The sequence below is a fragment of the Perognathus longimembris genome, chromosome 11 (genome assembly GCF_023159225.1).
Source record: "Perognathus longimembris pacificus isolate PPM17 chromosome 11, ASM2315922v1, whole genome shotgun sequence".
Classification (NCBI taxonomy): domain Eukaryota; kingdom Metazoa; phylum Chordata; class Mammalia; order Rodentia; family Heteromyidae; genus Perognathus; species Perognathus longimembris.
Window position 1 is genome coordinate 56,605,935 of NC_063171.1, and position 14,102 is coordinate 56,620,036.

Genomic DNA, 14,102 nt, shown 5'->3' on the forward strand with positions numbered 1-14,102 from the left:
AATTTAATGCCAGAATTCCTTTTTTTTTTTTTCATAAACAAAAGAGAGTTATGCAAGACACTCTCGAGGTAGCTTGGAAGCTTTGACTACTGCAGGATTCAGACAAGCTCCACCAAAATGATCCATTCCCGACAGCACCAGGGCCGGAGGCTTCCCAGGTGTTCCTGGCCCAATAGACTTGCCCTTCAATGGCCTCCATTAGTCCCAAGGAACACCAGAATGTGGGAAATTTATCAAACAGGGATTGAGTTTCTGATATGTGCTGAGTTAACCTGGGATGTACAAAAACCTCAAAAAACATACAACTACTATTCGTGCAGATGTGTTACATGTGGGTGCGTGCACGTATGTATCTGTGTGTATGCTGGTACTGGAACTTGAACTCAGGGCCTACATACTGTCACTTAGCTTTTGTGCTCAGGACTGGTGCTCTACCATTTGAGCCACAGCCCCACATCTGGCTTTTTGCTGGTTAGTTGGAGAGAGGAGTCTCGTGGGCTCTTCTGTCTGGGCTAGCTTTGAACTATGATCCACAGATGAGGAGCTATGATCACAGATGTGAGCTACCAGTACCAAGCTAAATATTAATGGCTACTATCACTATTAATACATACCAGGCACTAAAAAATATCCAAATACTGGTCTGTTGTTGAGTGCTGTTTAGATAAATGCAATAAAAGGCCAATAATATTTGATACCACATAGATATCATGGCTTTGTGTTCCTAGGAAGAAATTTATAACCTGACATTGTCCAATCAAGCTATTCACCATAAACTTTCAAATTTGTGTGCCCAAAGCTTATTGGCTTTCTGACAACATAATGTTCTTTCTGAAAGAAAGAAAGTTTCCATGCAGGTTTAGAAAGAAAGGAGTTCATAGAGCAGATTGAGTTCATCCCAGAAGTTTTGACAGCTGTGAGATTTTTAGGCTGAACTTTGAATGAGCAATGAAAATTATTAGCGGAAACTGAGAAGGATCTTAGTGTTAAAGAAAACATGGCTACATCCCCAAATGAAGAGACTGGTTGGATAAGAGTGAGCTTAGAGGAGGACTCCCAGCTGTGCAGTCTTGAAAGCTAAGTTCAAGGAAATAACACCTTTAAAATTAGATCTCCAGGGGGCTGGGAATGTGGCTTATCAGTAAAGTGCTTGCCTAGCATGCATGAAGCCCTGGGTTCGATTCCTCAGCATCACATAAGCAGAAAAAGCCAGAAGTGGTGGCATGGTTCAAGTGGTAGAGTGCTGTCCTTGAGCAAAAAGAAGCCAGGGACAGTGCTCAGGCCACTGAGCTCAAGTCCCAGTACTGGCCAAAAGAAATAAAAGGGATCTTCAAGGCATCATTTCCTAATGCACTAGAGTCCTTTTCCACTGTAATCATTGCAATTTTTTCTCTTCAGGTTACCAACTGGTATATCCATTCTCAAAAGATAATCTTGTTTCCTATTTGACTAAAAACCATTCTGTATTAGCCTCACTCAGGTCAAATTTTCTCTTATTTACTCCTGATTCAAGAAGAATGGATCCTATTTTTCCTCCTTCACCTTCCACATTTCTCATCCCAAATGGTTTCCATAATCTTGCCAAAACGTCAAATCCCATTTTCATTCCTTTTACCAGGCTCTGCAACTCTTCTCTGAAGTGTGACCTGTGCCTTCTGCATGCTCTTTCTCAGTTATCATCCCCCACGGCCTTGCTGCCTGGCTCCCGCCCGCCCTCCCAGAGACATGCCTCCCTACCGTGTGTTCTCTTCAACTCAAAAATTTCTTTCAGTCAGGCACCCGTGGCTCATGCCTGTAATCCTAGCTACCTAGGAGGCTGAGATCTGAGGACTGTGGCTTGAAGCCATCCCATGCAGCAAAGTCCTCATGAGACTTTTATGTCCAGTTAACCACCAGAAAACCAGACATTGTGCTGTGGCTCAAAGCAATAGATCGCTAGCCTTGAGCAAAAGAGTCGAGGGACAGCTCCCAGGCCCTGAGTTCAAGCCCCACAACTAACAATTTCTTTCTTTCTTTTCATTTATACTTGCTTCATAATTTGTATCTCACATTAAAACAGGAGAAGAACACTTATTTGAGATTTAAGCTAACTCATTCTCTCACAGACAGGAAATTAAACTCTCCCCTCTCTATGAATGCATTGCTAATTCTGGCCCCTAAACTGATTATCACTGCACTTGATTTTTCATCTTGTAAGTATAATCACACACACACACACACACACACACACACACACACACACTACATTATACAACTACTGCATTGGCTACTATGAAGTTGCATTTCAACCCAGTCAGAGACTTTCTGACAGCTTCTGAGCCAAGAAAATGTATTCATTGTTTTATTTCCATGACCAATCTTCTCAGCTATGATGTTGTACTATCTTTGCCTTTAACTCTGCTTTCTTCATCTCCAGAGAAGATTTCAGTTCGTCCACTGTTAAGCCACTTTCCTCTAGTCTTTTCAGAAAGCTCTTGGTGGCACTGCAAAGGTCTTTTCTCTCCTGAAAGGCGTGCTGCAGAAAGAAAAAAAAAAATCCAAACACCAAAGTTACAGCTGGAAGAAACGAGGAAGGGCTAGGTAGGACTCTGAACCCTACTAGCCCTTGGAACCCAGGAGCTTCAGCAGAGATCTGGATCTTCCGGGAAGTACTGGGATTTGAACAGAAGATTTGGCTTTGCATTTGGGCTCATGCCTGTGAATCCCAGTTACTCAGAAGGCTGAGATCTGAGGATCATGGGTTGCAGCCATCAGGGCAGAAACGCTCCTGAGACTCTTTGCTCCAACTAACTAGCAAAATGCCCAAAATGCATTTACCATCTCAAGTGGTAGAGCACTAAGCTTGGTTTAAAAAGGAAAAATAAGGGGCTGGGGATATGGCCTAGTGGCAAGAGTGCTTGCCCTGTATACATGAGGCCCTGGGTTCAATTCCCCAGTACCACATATACAGAAAATGGCCAGAAGTGGCGCTGTGACTCAAGTGGCAGAGTGCTAGCCTTGAGCAAAAAGAAGCCAGGGACAGTGCTCAGGCCCTGAGTCCAAGCCCTAGGACTGGGGAAAAAAAAAAAAAGGAAAAATAAAAAGCTAAGGGAGAACCTGAGCCCCCCCCCACTCCCCCAGGTTCAAGCCTCAGTGCTGGTCCCGAAAGAAAAATAATATATAAATAGATCATATAAAATGAAATAGACTCTGCACTTGCTAGGAAGGCCCTGTACCTCTTGAGCCACGTCCCCAGAATGCAGCTGGGTCCTAAACACAATACATCATTTACGTTTTCTAATCCGAATGCACTTGTTTTCCACGACAAATTATTTTCTCAGTAATAAATATAGATTGAAGGAAGAATCTCAAGGAAAATCCTTTTTATTGAAGTCAGAAGAACCGTAGGAAACTTTTCACGGCAGTCAGTGCTTAACAAATCTCAGGCACACTGAGTCCCTGCACCTTGTTCTATGAGGCAGGATGAAACACTGCTTTCCATCGGAGTTTAATGAGGTGTTTGCAATTTGGGGGCGGTGAATGGACATGTCCATTGCGTGCAGAATGTAAGGTGATGGTTCATGAAGCTCCTTCCTAGGAAAGCCAGCCCATTCAACAACCAGGTCCTAAACCGTGCAGGTGTCTACTGAGCACGTTCACTTATTAATTGCTTTGTAATTTGGAGCCGCAGCCCAGCAGTGGAGTTGCAGCTGAGAACAAGACAGAAGCCGCTACTTACAAGGGCCTTCTCAAAGGCAATCTGCCCGGCCGGTGTGGGAGCTTCTGGGTTCCGCTCGCAGGCCGGAACTTGGCCGCTCCACTCCCCGTCTAGACATCGAAGCTCCCGCTGGCCCACCAGATGGTACCTGCAGGCAAAGTCGGGTCACCGAGGCTGCTTTGCCTACTTGTAACAGGTCAGTATAGGCTGGGATCGGCCTCCCTGCCTCTGAACGTAGAATCTACGATTCCATTCTCTGAGTCTTACAAAGCAATTGGGTTATCTTCGTCTTACAAATGCTGGGCAAGGGGGACGAATCGATGTGCCACACACAAGAGTGCCAAATTCCCAAGCAACGTGTTTGTGCACAGTCGCTGCACGGGGAGGCAGAGGAGGACATGGTTTCCTCGTTCAAGGGGCAAGGGGAGGAAAGGGGCAGCAGGTCCATGATAAGAGCCACCAAGCAGTCTAAAGCTGAGCACGGTGGTACGTACACACCTGTAATGCCGGCCGCTAGAAAGGAATGCAGATTGAGGCCGGCCTGGGAAAAAATTAGCAAGATTCAGATCTCAAAAATAAGTAAACAAACCAGATTGAGGGGGGGAGGGGTGTACACACCTGTACTTCCAGCTATGTGGAAAACTAGGTAGTAGAATTGAGGTCCAAAGCTGACCTTGAGCAAAAAGCAGACTTTGCCTTAAACCACACACACACACACACACACACACACACACACACACACACACACACACACACACACACACACACACTGAAACCAGGTGCCAGTAATTACACCTGTAATCCTAGCTACTCAGTATGCTGAGCTCTGAGAATCATGGTTCAAAGCCAGCCGTGGCAGGAGTCTGTGAGACTCATATCTCTAATTAACCACCAGAAAAAAAAAAAAAAAAAGAAGTGGCATAGTGATTCAAAATGGTAGAATGCTAGCCTTGAGCAAAAATGCTCAGTGAGAGGGCCCAGGCCCTGAGTTCAGGCCCCAGGACCAACCAAAGCAATCAAAAACCACCCAACAAGCAAACAAACAAACGCTGAAAGCAAGCAAAGAGAAATCAAGGGATGCAGAGGAATTGCAGACATAGCTCAAGTGGTACAGTACCTGCTCTACCACAAATCCTTGAGTTCAAACCTTACCACCATCAAAAGGATAGACTTTAGGTAGGACTTTTTAAGGATCTCCGCTGTAAATCTTTATATTTTTGACCTTCTGTGTTTTGAGGTTTTCACTGAGGCCTTAGAAAACATGCATTTTTAGTACTTAAAAGGTATCTTTCAGATTAAAGAAGTAATACCTTCACTAGGAAAAATAGGCTTCTCTAAGTAGGACCCATCTTTTATAGGGACTGGAAGGAGCTACCTGTGGGCTAGAAGAGTGCTTACCAAAAAAAAAAAAAAAAAGAAAGAAAGAAAGAAAAAAAGAATGAGGGAGCCCAGAACCTTGAAGCAGCCAGAAATTAGTGGATTAGGGGGAGGGACATAGACTGTTCTCCAATAGAGCAAGAGCTCCTACTTGTAAGCCTGTGTGCGCTCACCTCTCCTTACAGAAATAAGTCACCACAGATCCCGAGGTGAACGCTCCTCCATCAAAATAGCCATGCTCCGGATACCCAGGAGGGTCACAGTCTCCTGAGCGAAGGAAGGGTACAGTGAGGAACGCACCTCTCTCCACTTGAATGACTTGCACCCCTGCAGCAGATGCCTGTACCTGCCTCTGCTATCTTCCTAGCCGTCCATGGGAAACCCAGGGATGTTGCCTTCTCACCCAAATCATCTTTGTCCCTGGGAAAGATCCCTCCCCTCCCCCCAATGGTCCTCTGACTTAGCAGGGATTCAGAATATGTTCTGACTGGCAGAGCATGGTACTCACTGGTAGCCTACTAGGAAAGAAAATTTCAACCACAGGTGAATGGCCTTTTTTTCCCCCAAATTCGTCGAGGTTTCCTTTTAATAACCTAATCACTTGGTTTTTATATTTATGTATTTGAGTCTATCTAGAATATGTTTTTTCAAGCAGGGTGTAAACTAGAGCTACTACTTTGCCTTTTTCCAAATGGGCAATTATCTCATTTCTACTAAAGCAAATTATGTTTCCCATAGATTTTAAACAACCTGTCCTGCCTTCCTGCCTTATACTTACTATTTTAGTGGCATACTAGAGTACCTATTATTTGCCATGCTAACTTATATATCTGTGTATATAATTTTGCAGTAGACAAATTATGACTTTTTTCCTGTTTTATATATTTTTCAAATGAAAACTTCTAAGTAATTATTTTGAAATGCAGTCATAACATTACAACCATATTGTTGTATATTTTACTATCTGTTAAAGTAACTTCTATTTTTAGACAAATACAAATATCATCATTTTCTTTTTAAAAAGTAAGTTTGCAACACTAACTATGTATCCTTTCAAGTGAGATTGTAAAATTATTTTTTTGCCTTATGTATATTTTAATTAAAAATGCCAGGGGACCACATTGTAATATTAAGTCTGCCTATCCAGGATCACAGTATATGTTTTCTTTTACTCAAGTCTTATTTAATGTCCTTCAGTAAATTTTCACATACATCATATAAGCATTATTTCCATATTAGCTAATTATTATTAATAAGCAATAATACCATCAGCCTTTCGATTTGTATTTATATTCCAATATGTAGCAAAAGTCTTTAGAATTTTCTGAATATCTCACATATAATATGCAGTAATAACAATCTTTAACCCAGCAATCATTCTAGAAATTTACTCCACAACATATGCTGGGCACCAGTGGCTAACACCTGTTTCATAGCTATTCAGGAGAGTGAGAGCTAAAAATCGTGGTTTGAATACAGCTAGGGCAGAAATGTCCACAAGACTATCTCCAAAATAACCAGAATACAACAGAGATAGAAGTGATGATCACTGGTAGAATGTACAAGGCCCTGAGCTTCAAGCCCCAGAATTGTGAAAAAAAGTAAAGGAAGAAAAAAAGGCAAGAGAAAGACAGAATAATGAGACATGGGTGCGTAAAACATCCATTTAAACACTGCTGTAAAACAATGTTTTGTTTGCAACGAAAGGTAAAAATAAATGTCCATCAATATGGGAAATGTATAATAAATTATAGTATAACTATATGTAGTTATTTAAAACAAAGAGATAAAGCTGCATTGCTAGTCTGGAAAAATTCCTATATGCATTGTTATATAAAATACAGTCGCAGGGGGACTGGGAATATGGCCTAGTGGCAAGAGTGCTTGCCTCGTATACATGAAGCCCTGGGTTCGATTCCCCAGCACCACATATATAGAAAACAGCCAGAAGTGGTGCTGTGGCTCAAGGGGCAGAGTGCTAGCCTTGAGCAAAAAGAAGCCAGGGACAGTGCTCAGGCCCTGAGTCCAAGGCCCAGGACTGGCAAAAAAAAAAAAAAAAATACAGTCGCAGGTATTTAAAAGTATGTATAGCAGGGTCTCATTTTTATAGCTATATAATTATGTGTATACATATATACATACACATATGTGTACATACATATCCATGAACATAAACATTTCATGTTTATTGAATTTAAAACATTTTACTTGAGTGTTTGCTATAAATATGTGCATAAATATAACAAAAACTCATGACATAAGCACATCTAGCTGAACACCTCTGAGAGGCGTGAACTATAGTGATTCACAGGGGATTGCACTTCTCCTTGTATATAACTTGGCAGCAGACAAGAGAAAATCATCAGGTCTTTTCCTGCTTTCAAATGAAAATTGTTTAGTCACTCTCTTGTAATAAAAACATAAATAATCAGGAGAATGAAGTTGAAGGTACTTGACATGCATATAGGAAGATAGAACAATGAAACTTGCTACAATTGTTTTAAGAAGGGGGCATAAGGGAGTCTATTAAAGAGGTGAAGCTGATGGGGTATATTGTATGCATGTATGGAAATGTCACAATGAAACTCCCCTTATACAACTAATGTATATCTTAATGAAACTACAACAGTCAACGCCCCATACCACTTTGTACGGGACATAGTAGAGCAGCAGTCCTGCTTATGCTTGGATACCATTCATTTTCTAGGAATACATCACTTGAATGGAGGTTGACTTCTGTGAGCTAGATCTCTCTGTTTCTTGGTTGTCTGTTAGATCCTAACAATTTCCCAGAAGACACATTGCAAGCATATGGGGCAACGTCTAGGGTAACACTATCATCTGTCTCTTTGGGCGTCTCCAGGACTTATTACTTTTGCAGATGGGGAGAGGAGGCTCCCAGGTGTGGTCCCCTAGGCACTCGCTCCAGTTGCTGCCCTTGAGGATGTAGTGGTCATCACACTTGAACGTGACTTTCTCTCTTACATTCACCGGTCCTGAAGAATTAGATTCTCCATTTGCCAGCACAGGACCAGGACAGTGGCCCACTGGAGAAAAGCAGAGAATGGATGAGAAAGGACCCGGATGGAGCCTATCAAAGCCAGACCTCCTTCAGACGTCAGAGAAAGAGTATGAGCCTAAGGCTGCACATTTTTAATAGGTAAAGGTAAATGGCACCTAATCATCTCAACGTGGGATGAGAAAAGACCACCCTGATCGTGGCCTTGATCACGCATAAGAATTATTTGACTGGCAGCTGAATTTATATCAATATAGCCAAGCACAGGGCTGGAAATTACCAATCATGTGACCATTATTATGTTAAATGTTGCTCTAAAAATGTGTGAGCCTATATTATATTAGTCTGTCCTTCTCTCTCATTCAGCTAAGTTTATATTACTGATCATTTTTTTTAATTCTCTTCTGTGAAAAAATAGGAAAGAATGCAGAAGGATATGATTTTTTTCAAATGAAAAAAGTTGAAAATATTAGTGTAAGTGTGTGGAACTATAACCATAAAATTCCCTCTCCCCTATATGACGAATTTAGGCTATTTTTAATTTAAAAATTGATGTAAGTGCATAGATATTGAATGTAATTGACTTGCAAATAGTTAATAATAAAGAATACATGGGGCTGGGGATATGGCCTAGTGGCAAGAGTGCCTGCCTCATATACATGAGGCCCTGGGTTCGATTCCCCAGCACCACATATACAGAAAATGGCCAGAAGTGGCGCTGTGGCTCAAGTGGCAGAGTGCTAGCCTTGAGCAAAAAGAAGCCAGGGACAGTGCTCAGGCCCTGAGTCCAAGCCCCAGGACTGACCAAAAATAAAAAATAAATAAAAAAAGAATACATGAATTATTTATCCTTCATCCTACCACCACCAGTTCTATGACCTTGGGCAAGCCAGGTGGATCTCACTTCCCTTATTTGTAAATTGCCAACATAATTTTTTCCCAGAAATTACATGAAATGAGTAATTGTACCCCCTTTGCACAACACCTTGTCATAAATTTTAATTTAAAAAAAGAAATTACATGACATGAGACACATTTTACATGAGAGATAAAATGACTTACTTTACATTAATAAGGTAAGGACAGAGATGAAATCATTTGCCAGGTATTGCTAAATGAATATAAATGTCACCTTGACTTTTTTGACTTTGTATATAGTTGGTGTTCAATAATATAAGAACTTGTTCAAAGTTCACTGTATGTATCAGAATAACAATGAATTCCCCTCAGATCATCAATATATGTTCATTCAAAGATAAACTTAAAAGAGTTTTTAAGCAGTATGAGATTAAATAAACTATAGTGAAAAAAAGAAGTTTTAGTAAATAGGAAAACATTCTTTTTGAAGAGTGAGGGTATAGCTCAGTGGGATAGTATATTGTGCAAAGCTCTGTGTTCAATCATGGCACTAAAAATTTTAAAAGACTTCCCTTTTCACAGGAGCAAAGAATTCTATGAGCTCAACTAAATTAAGACTTATCAAGAGCTGATCTTATACCTTCCAAGAGAAGCTTAACCACTACAGTGCTTTAAAATTGAATTCCTGGCAGAGAAAGATTGCCCACACCTGCAATCCCAGCACTGAGGAGGCTGAGGCAAAAGGAATGTGAGTACAAGATCAGCCTGGATTACAGAGTGAGTCCCTGTCTCTAAAGAGAACAAAATGGGGCGGGGGGGGGGGGGGGGGGAGGTGGAATGACAAGTCATTCGCCGGAAAGGGGATGGCAGAGGAGCTCATCATGTTAAGTAAAACAAACCAGTTCCTCCAGACAGCTAGCCCATATTTTTCTCCCATTTGTGGATGCTAGGGGGAAATAAAACAAAAAAACCCCACCAACCCATGAAAGTAAAAGGGGGACTACTGGGAAGGTGGGAGAGGAAGAGAGAAGGGAGAGGAAAGAGGAGGGCAAGAAAGAGTAATAGAGGGAGTGAATATAATCAACATCCATTATATGACTATGTATGGAACTGTCATGCTGCAATCCTATCCTATGTACAATTTTACAGACATCAATGGAAAAAATCCACTAAGTATTAACATGGTCAGGTAGGACAATATGGGCAAAAAAAAGCAGGAAGAGCCAACTTACAGCGGCACTCAGGGGTGGAGGCATCCCACTCTTTCGAGTCGTTGCACCAAAAACTGTCTGGTCCTACCAGGTGGTAGCCCTTAGTGCAAAGGTAGGTCCCCCAAAGCTGTCCTTCCGCCTCCTTTGCGATAAAAATGCTATTGTCCACTGGAGGAGGTTCTGGACAGCTCGCTGCTGGAAGAGAAAGAGAAGAGGTTTGTATGATATAGTGCTGGCTGCAAGAAAGCCTCCATTAGATTCCACATTCAGGTGTCCATTTGCTGGATGACGGATTCTAATTTCTTGCACTCTTCTCTGTCCATATATATCCAAGCCCTGCTCTTTCCAAAGATTCCCAGTTATATTTCTCAAGAAATAATAGGAACTGTACTCGAATTTCATGCAGTGTTTGAGCTCATCGTAAGTATAAATTCATAATCTTCACAAGTTTGGAATGGGCAAGATTTTAGAATACAAAGCAAAAGTCAACAGTAACCACATCCTTCAGAGAACAGGATTACCGCTAAATGTAATCGTCTAATGAGTACACAGTATTAGGTGGAGTGATTTGAGATGTCCTAGAAGTGAAATAACCACCATAAGTGTCACATTTATTAGAACCCTAAGAGAATGATGCCTCATACCCACAAACTGATACCAAGCACCCCATGAGCTGAGGAAATTATACATACCACCTGAGTCAGAAATCAGCCACATAATCATAAGACAGGACACAATCCTACAACACATCAGGTGATCAGACATCAGGTGACTTACTGAAATTAACTTAAACCCAGCCACCTAATTAGCACCAAAATAGATCTTCTTCTAACACCACTTGAGACTAAACACTTCCCTCTTAGAAAAGAGGTTATATTGATTCCCTTCCCTGGGGGGAAAAATGCAAAAAAAAGAAACTATATCCTGCAACAGAAAATAAGAACAGCAGTAAGAAACTTAGCATTGGTCATGAGTGAAAAGAGAGAGTTAAAAGAGCAGCCAGCGGTAAAGCTCAGTTTCAGAAATTTCCTAATTTCTGGGAATGCAAACCCAGTTCTCCAATCCCTTTTAACTGCAGGTTTACCTTTCTTTTGCACAGATGACCCAAATGGTTTTGCCATGACCTTGAGCTCTGTCAATATTTGCCAGTGTTTACAGTCCACCAGTAACTGTCTCCAGCACTGGGTTAGACAGAGGACAAGGCACCAAGCAGTGGTGCTTTCCTAAGGAAGACCCAGCCCTAAGTGCTGCCTCCTCTACATTTCCTCACCCTCAGACATCCCAAGGCTGGAAGCAGCCCTGAAGACTCAGGAGGATTGGAAAATAAAGGAAGTAAGCAAACCCCACCTGCCCCTGTCCTCTAGATCCATGGCTTCCTAGCAAGGATCAGATCTTAGCGGATTCCAAACCTGAGCATTCCAAAGTCCTTTGGTGACACCTTAACCCCACTTGCCAGGAATGTGCCAGGCTTCCCACTCTGTTGCTCCTCCTCAAATAGGTACTGGCCTGAGCCCATAGTGAACCAAGTGGACAAAAAGAGAGGTGAGGAGATTGCTTGGGAGTCAGGATTTAGAGCATGTCAAGTGCGCTAGGGGTGAGGGGAGGTGTTTTACAGCCTCTTGTTCCTATTGTAGGTTCTCGGTGCTCCAATGATAAAATTGAGATAGAGTTCCTAATAAATTTTAAGTGTTGATAAAATAATGAAGTATACCAAGGACAACAGTAACCTTTCCAATATTAATCTTTCATCCCTTTGCTTATGTCTTGTTCCCAAAGAGATCAGAATATGTCATCTCCACTCTAGGATAAAGACCATGTGAGCTGAAGACATCTCCAATTCAACAAATACAGAGAACAACTACTATCTTGTAGCTCCCTTATTGAGCTAAAAGCAGCAAGCTCTGGGAAATTAGACAGGCATGAGTGCCTTTAGAGGCAGATCTGAAACCAGAAGGCGGAACACCAACAAAACATATCCCAATTTCCACTATCCTATTGCCACTTCTTGGAGTTCATTTTGGTAAGCATCATGTTCTATGATCAGATGCGCGTAGCTGTTGAGCCCTTGTACAACACATCTTTATCTGCCCCTCCCATCTGCCCATTCACCATCCCCTTTCCTTTCAGCCCCCTGTAGTCAAGATATGCTTTAGTTTCCCGGCATTCTTTTCATAGAACTATTAATTGTCCAAAGAGGGGTTGCACCATGGAATCTCACTCCTGAATATACCATCTTTCATCAGTTTTAATCACATGAATATGCTTATGGCTTTGTGCGTGTTTTCAGATATGTCTGCATTTTAGGTCTAATTTCCACACGAGAGAAAACATGCGCCCTTTGTGTCTCTGATCCTAGCTTACTTTGATCAATATCATTTTCCCCCCGGTCTATCCATTTCCCTGCAAATGATATAATATTCTTCCTTGATCCATTTGATCAACATATTGATCCTTTCATTGGTCACAGAGCATCTGGGCTGCTTCTATAACTTGCCTATGGCGAATAGTACTGCGATGGAATGGGTGTGAAGGTGTCTTTATTGTATCCTGATTTGTAAATGTCCAAGAGTGGTAACACTGGGCCATAAGGTAGTTCTAATTTTACCTTTTTGGGTGATGTCCATATTGCTCTCCAGAGTAGTTGTGCTAATTTACATTTCCACCAATAGTGTCTTATGATTCTTCCCCCTCCCCCATCCTGGCCAGTGTCTGTTGTATGTATTCTTGATGATGGCCATTCTGACCAGAATGACAAGAAATGTCAACACTGTTTTGGTTTGCACTTCCTTTATTGCTAGGGACTTTTTTGTTTTTGTTTTTGTCAGTTGTGGGTCTTGAACTCGGGGCCTGAGCACTGTCCCTACGCTCTTTCACTCAAAGCTAGCACTCTACCACTTTAAGCCATAGTGCCACTTCTGGTTTTCTGGTGGTTAATTGGAGATGAGAGTCTCATGAACTTTCCTTCCTGGGCTGGCTTTGGCAATCCTCAGATCTCAGCCTCCCTGAGTAGCTAGGATTACAGGCATGAGCCACTAGCACCCAGCTTGCCAGGGATTTGAATGAACCCACACATCTACAACCATTTGATTTTTGAACAAAAAAATACACATTGGGAGAAAAAAATCCTCTTCAACAAATGGTGTGGAGAAAACTGGACATCCACATGCAGAAACCTGAAAGTGGATTCCTGCCACCTTGTACTAACACCAATTCCAAGTGGATCAAGGATGTAAGATATGAAACCTTGAAATTACTACAAGAAGTAAGGAAAACACTAGAACTTACTGGTATAAGCAATAATTTTCTAAATGGAATTCCAGGGACTCAACAAGTAGGGGAGAGAATTGAGATGGGATCGCATCAGTCTAAAGAGTTTCTGCATAGCAAAGGACATAGTTACTAAGCAAAAGAGAAAGCCTTTAAGAATGGGAGAATAACTTTGCCTGGGCTTGCCTCAGTCTCACAATCCTCGCGCCTCTGCCTCCAAGTAGACTGGGCTTTGACCTTCCTCACAAGTGAGTCCTAAGAGATTTAAGAGATAGTGTCATAATTGAAGCTGTGGGAGAAAAGCAACATGACCATCATCACATTAGCAGCAGAACATTCTTTGAAGTCATTTTCTGATCTTGATGTCTTTGTTAAGTTGCTAACTATATTTAACAATGATACAGTATGTGTTGCTTGCTTCTCAATGGTCAGGAATCTGCCAACCGATTTCCTAGCTCTGAGGTGGTAGCTTTGACAGTTCATTCTGTAGTGTTTATTTACTTGTCTATGAAACAAAGAAAATGACTTCAGATACTTCTAGCTTTTACAAGGGATGGTTTGAGGCTGGCTTTGTGCTTGCAAAAGTGACCAGAAAGGTGTGCTGTTGATCAAGATATATTATACACAAGACATTGAAGTGGTGAATTGAAACTCCTTTATACAACTATTTAAA

The 14,102-nt window shown here is 41.6% G+C and overlaps 1 protein-coding gene across 9 annotated transcripts in view; it reads right to left on the reverse strand.

Annotated features, from left to right (window-relative positions):
• Nucleotides 1-2,250: 2,250 nt before the first annotated feature.
• LOC125359314 (6-phosphofructo-2-kinase/fructose-2,6-bisphosphatase 2) overlaps nt 2,251-14,102 on the reverse strand; it is a 38,135-nt gene continuing 26,283 nt past the window's right edge. For 2 of the 9 annotated variants that reach the window (XR_007212533.1, XR_007212532.1), the window contains exons 17-18: nt 10,184-10,354; nt 8,009-8,121 (exon numbers count right to left, since the gene is read on the reverse strand). Coding sequence is in view for 5 of the 9 variants with exons in the window: in XM_048356987.1 (XP_048212944.1) it covers nt 2,363-2,515; nt 3,719-3,845; nt 5,248-5,341; nt 7,945-8,121; nt 10,184-10,357; nt 10,855-10,927 (798 nt within the window). In the remaining 4 variants the exon portion in view is untranslated. The other 7 variants (XM_048356991.1, XM_048356990.1, XM_048356989.1 and 4 more) reach the window with 7 other exon arrangements.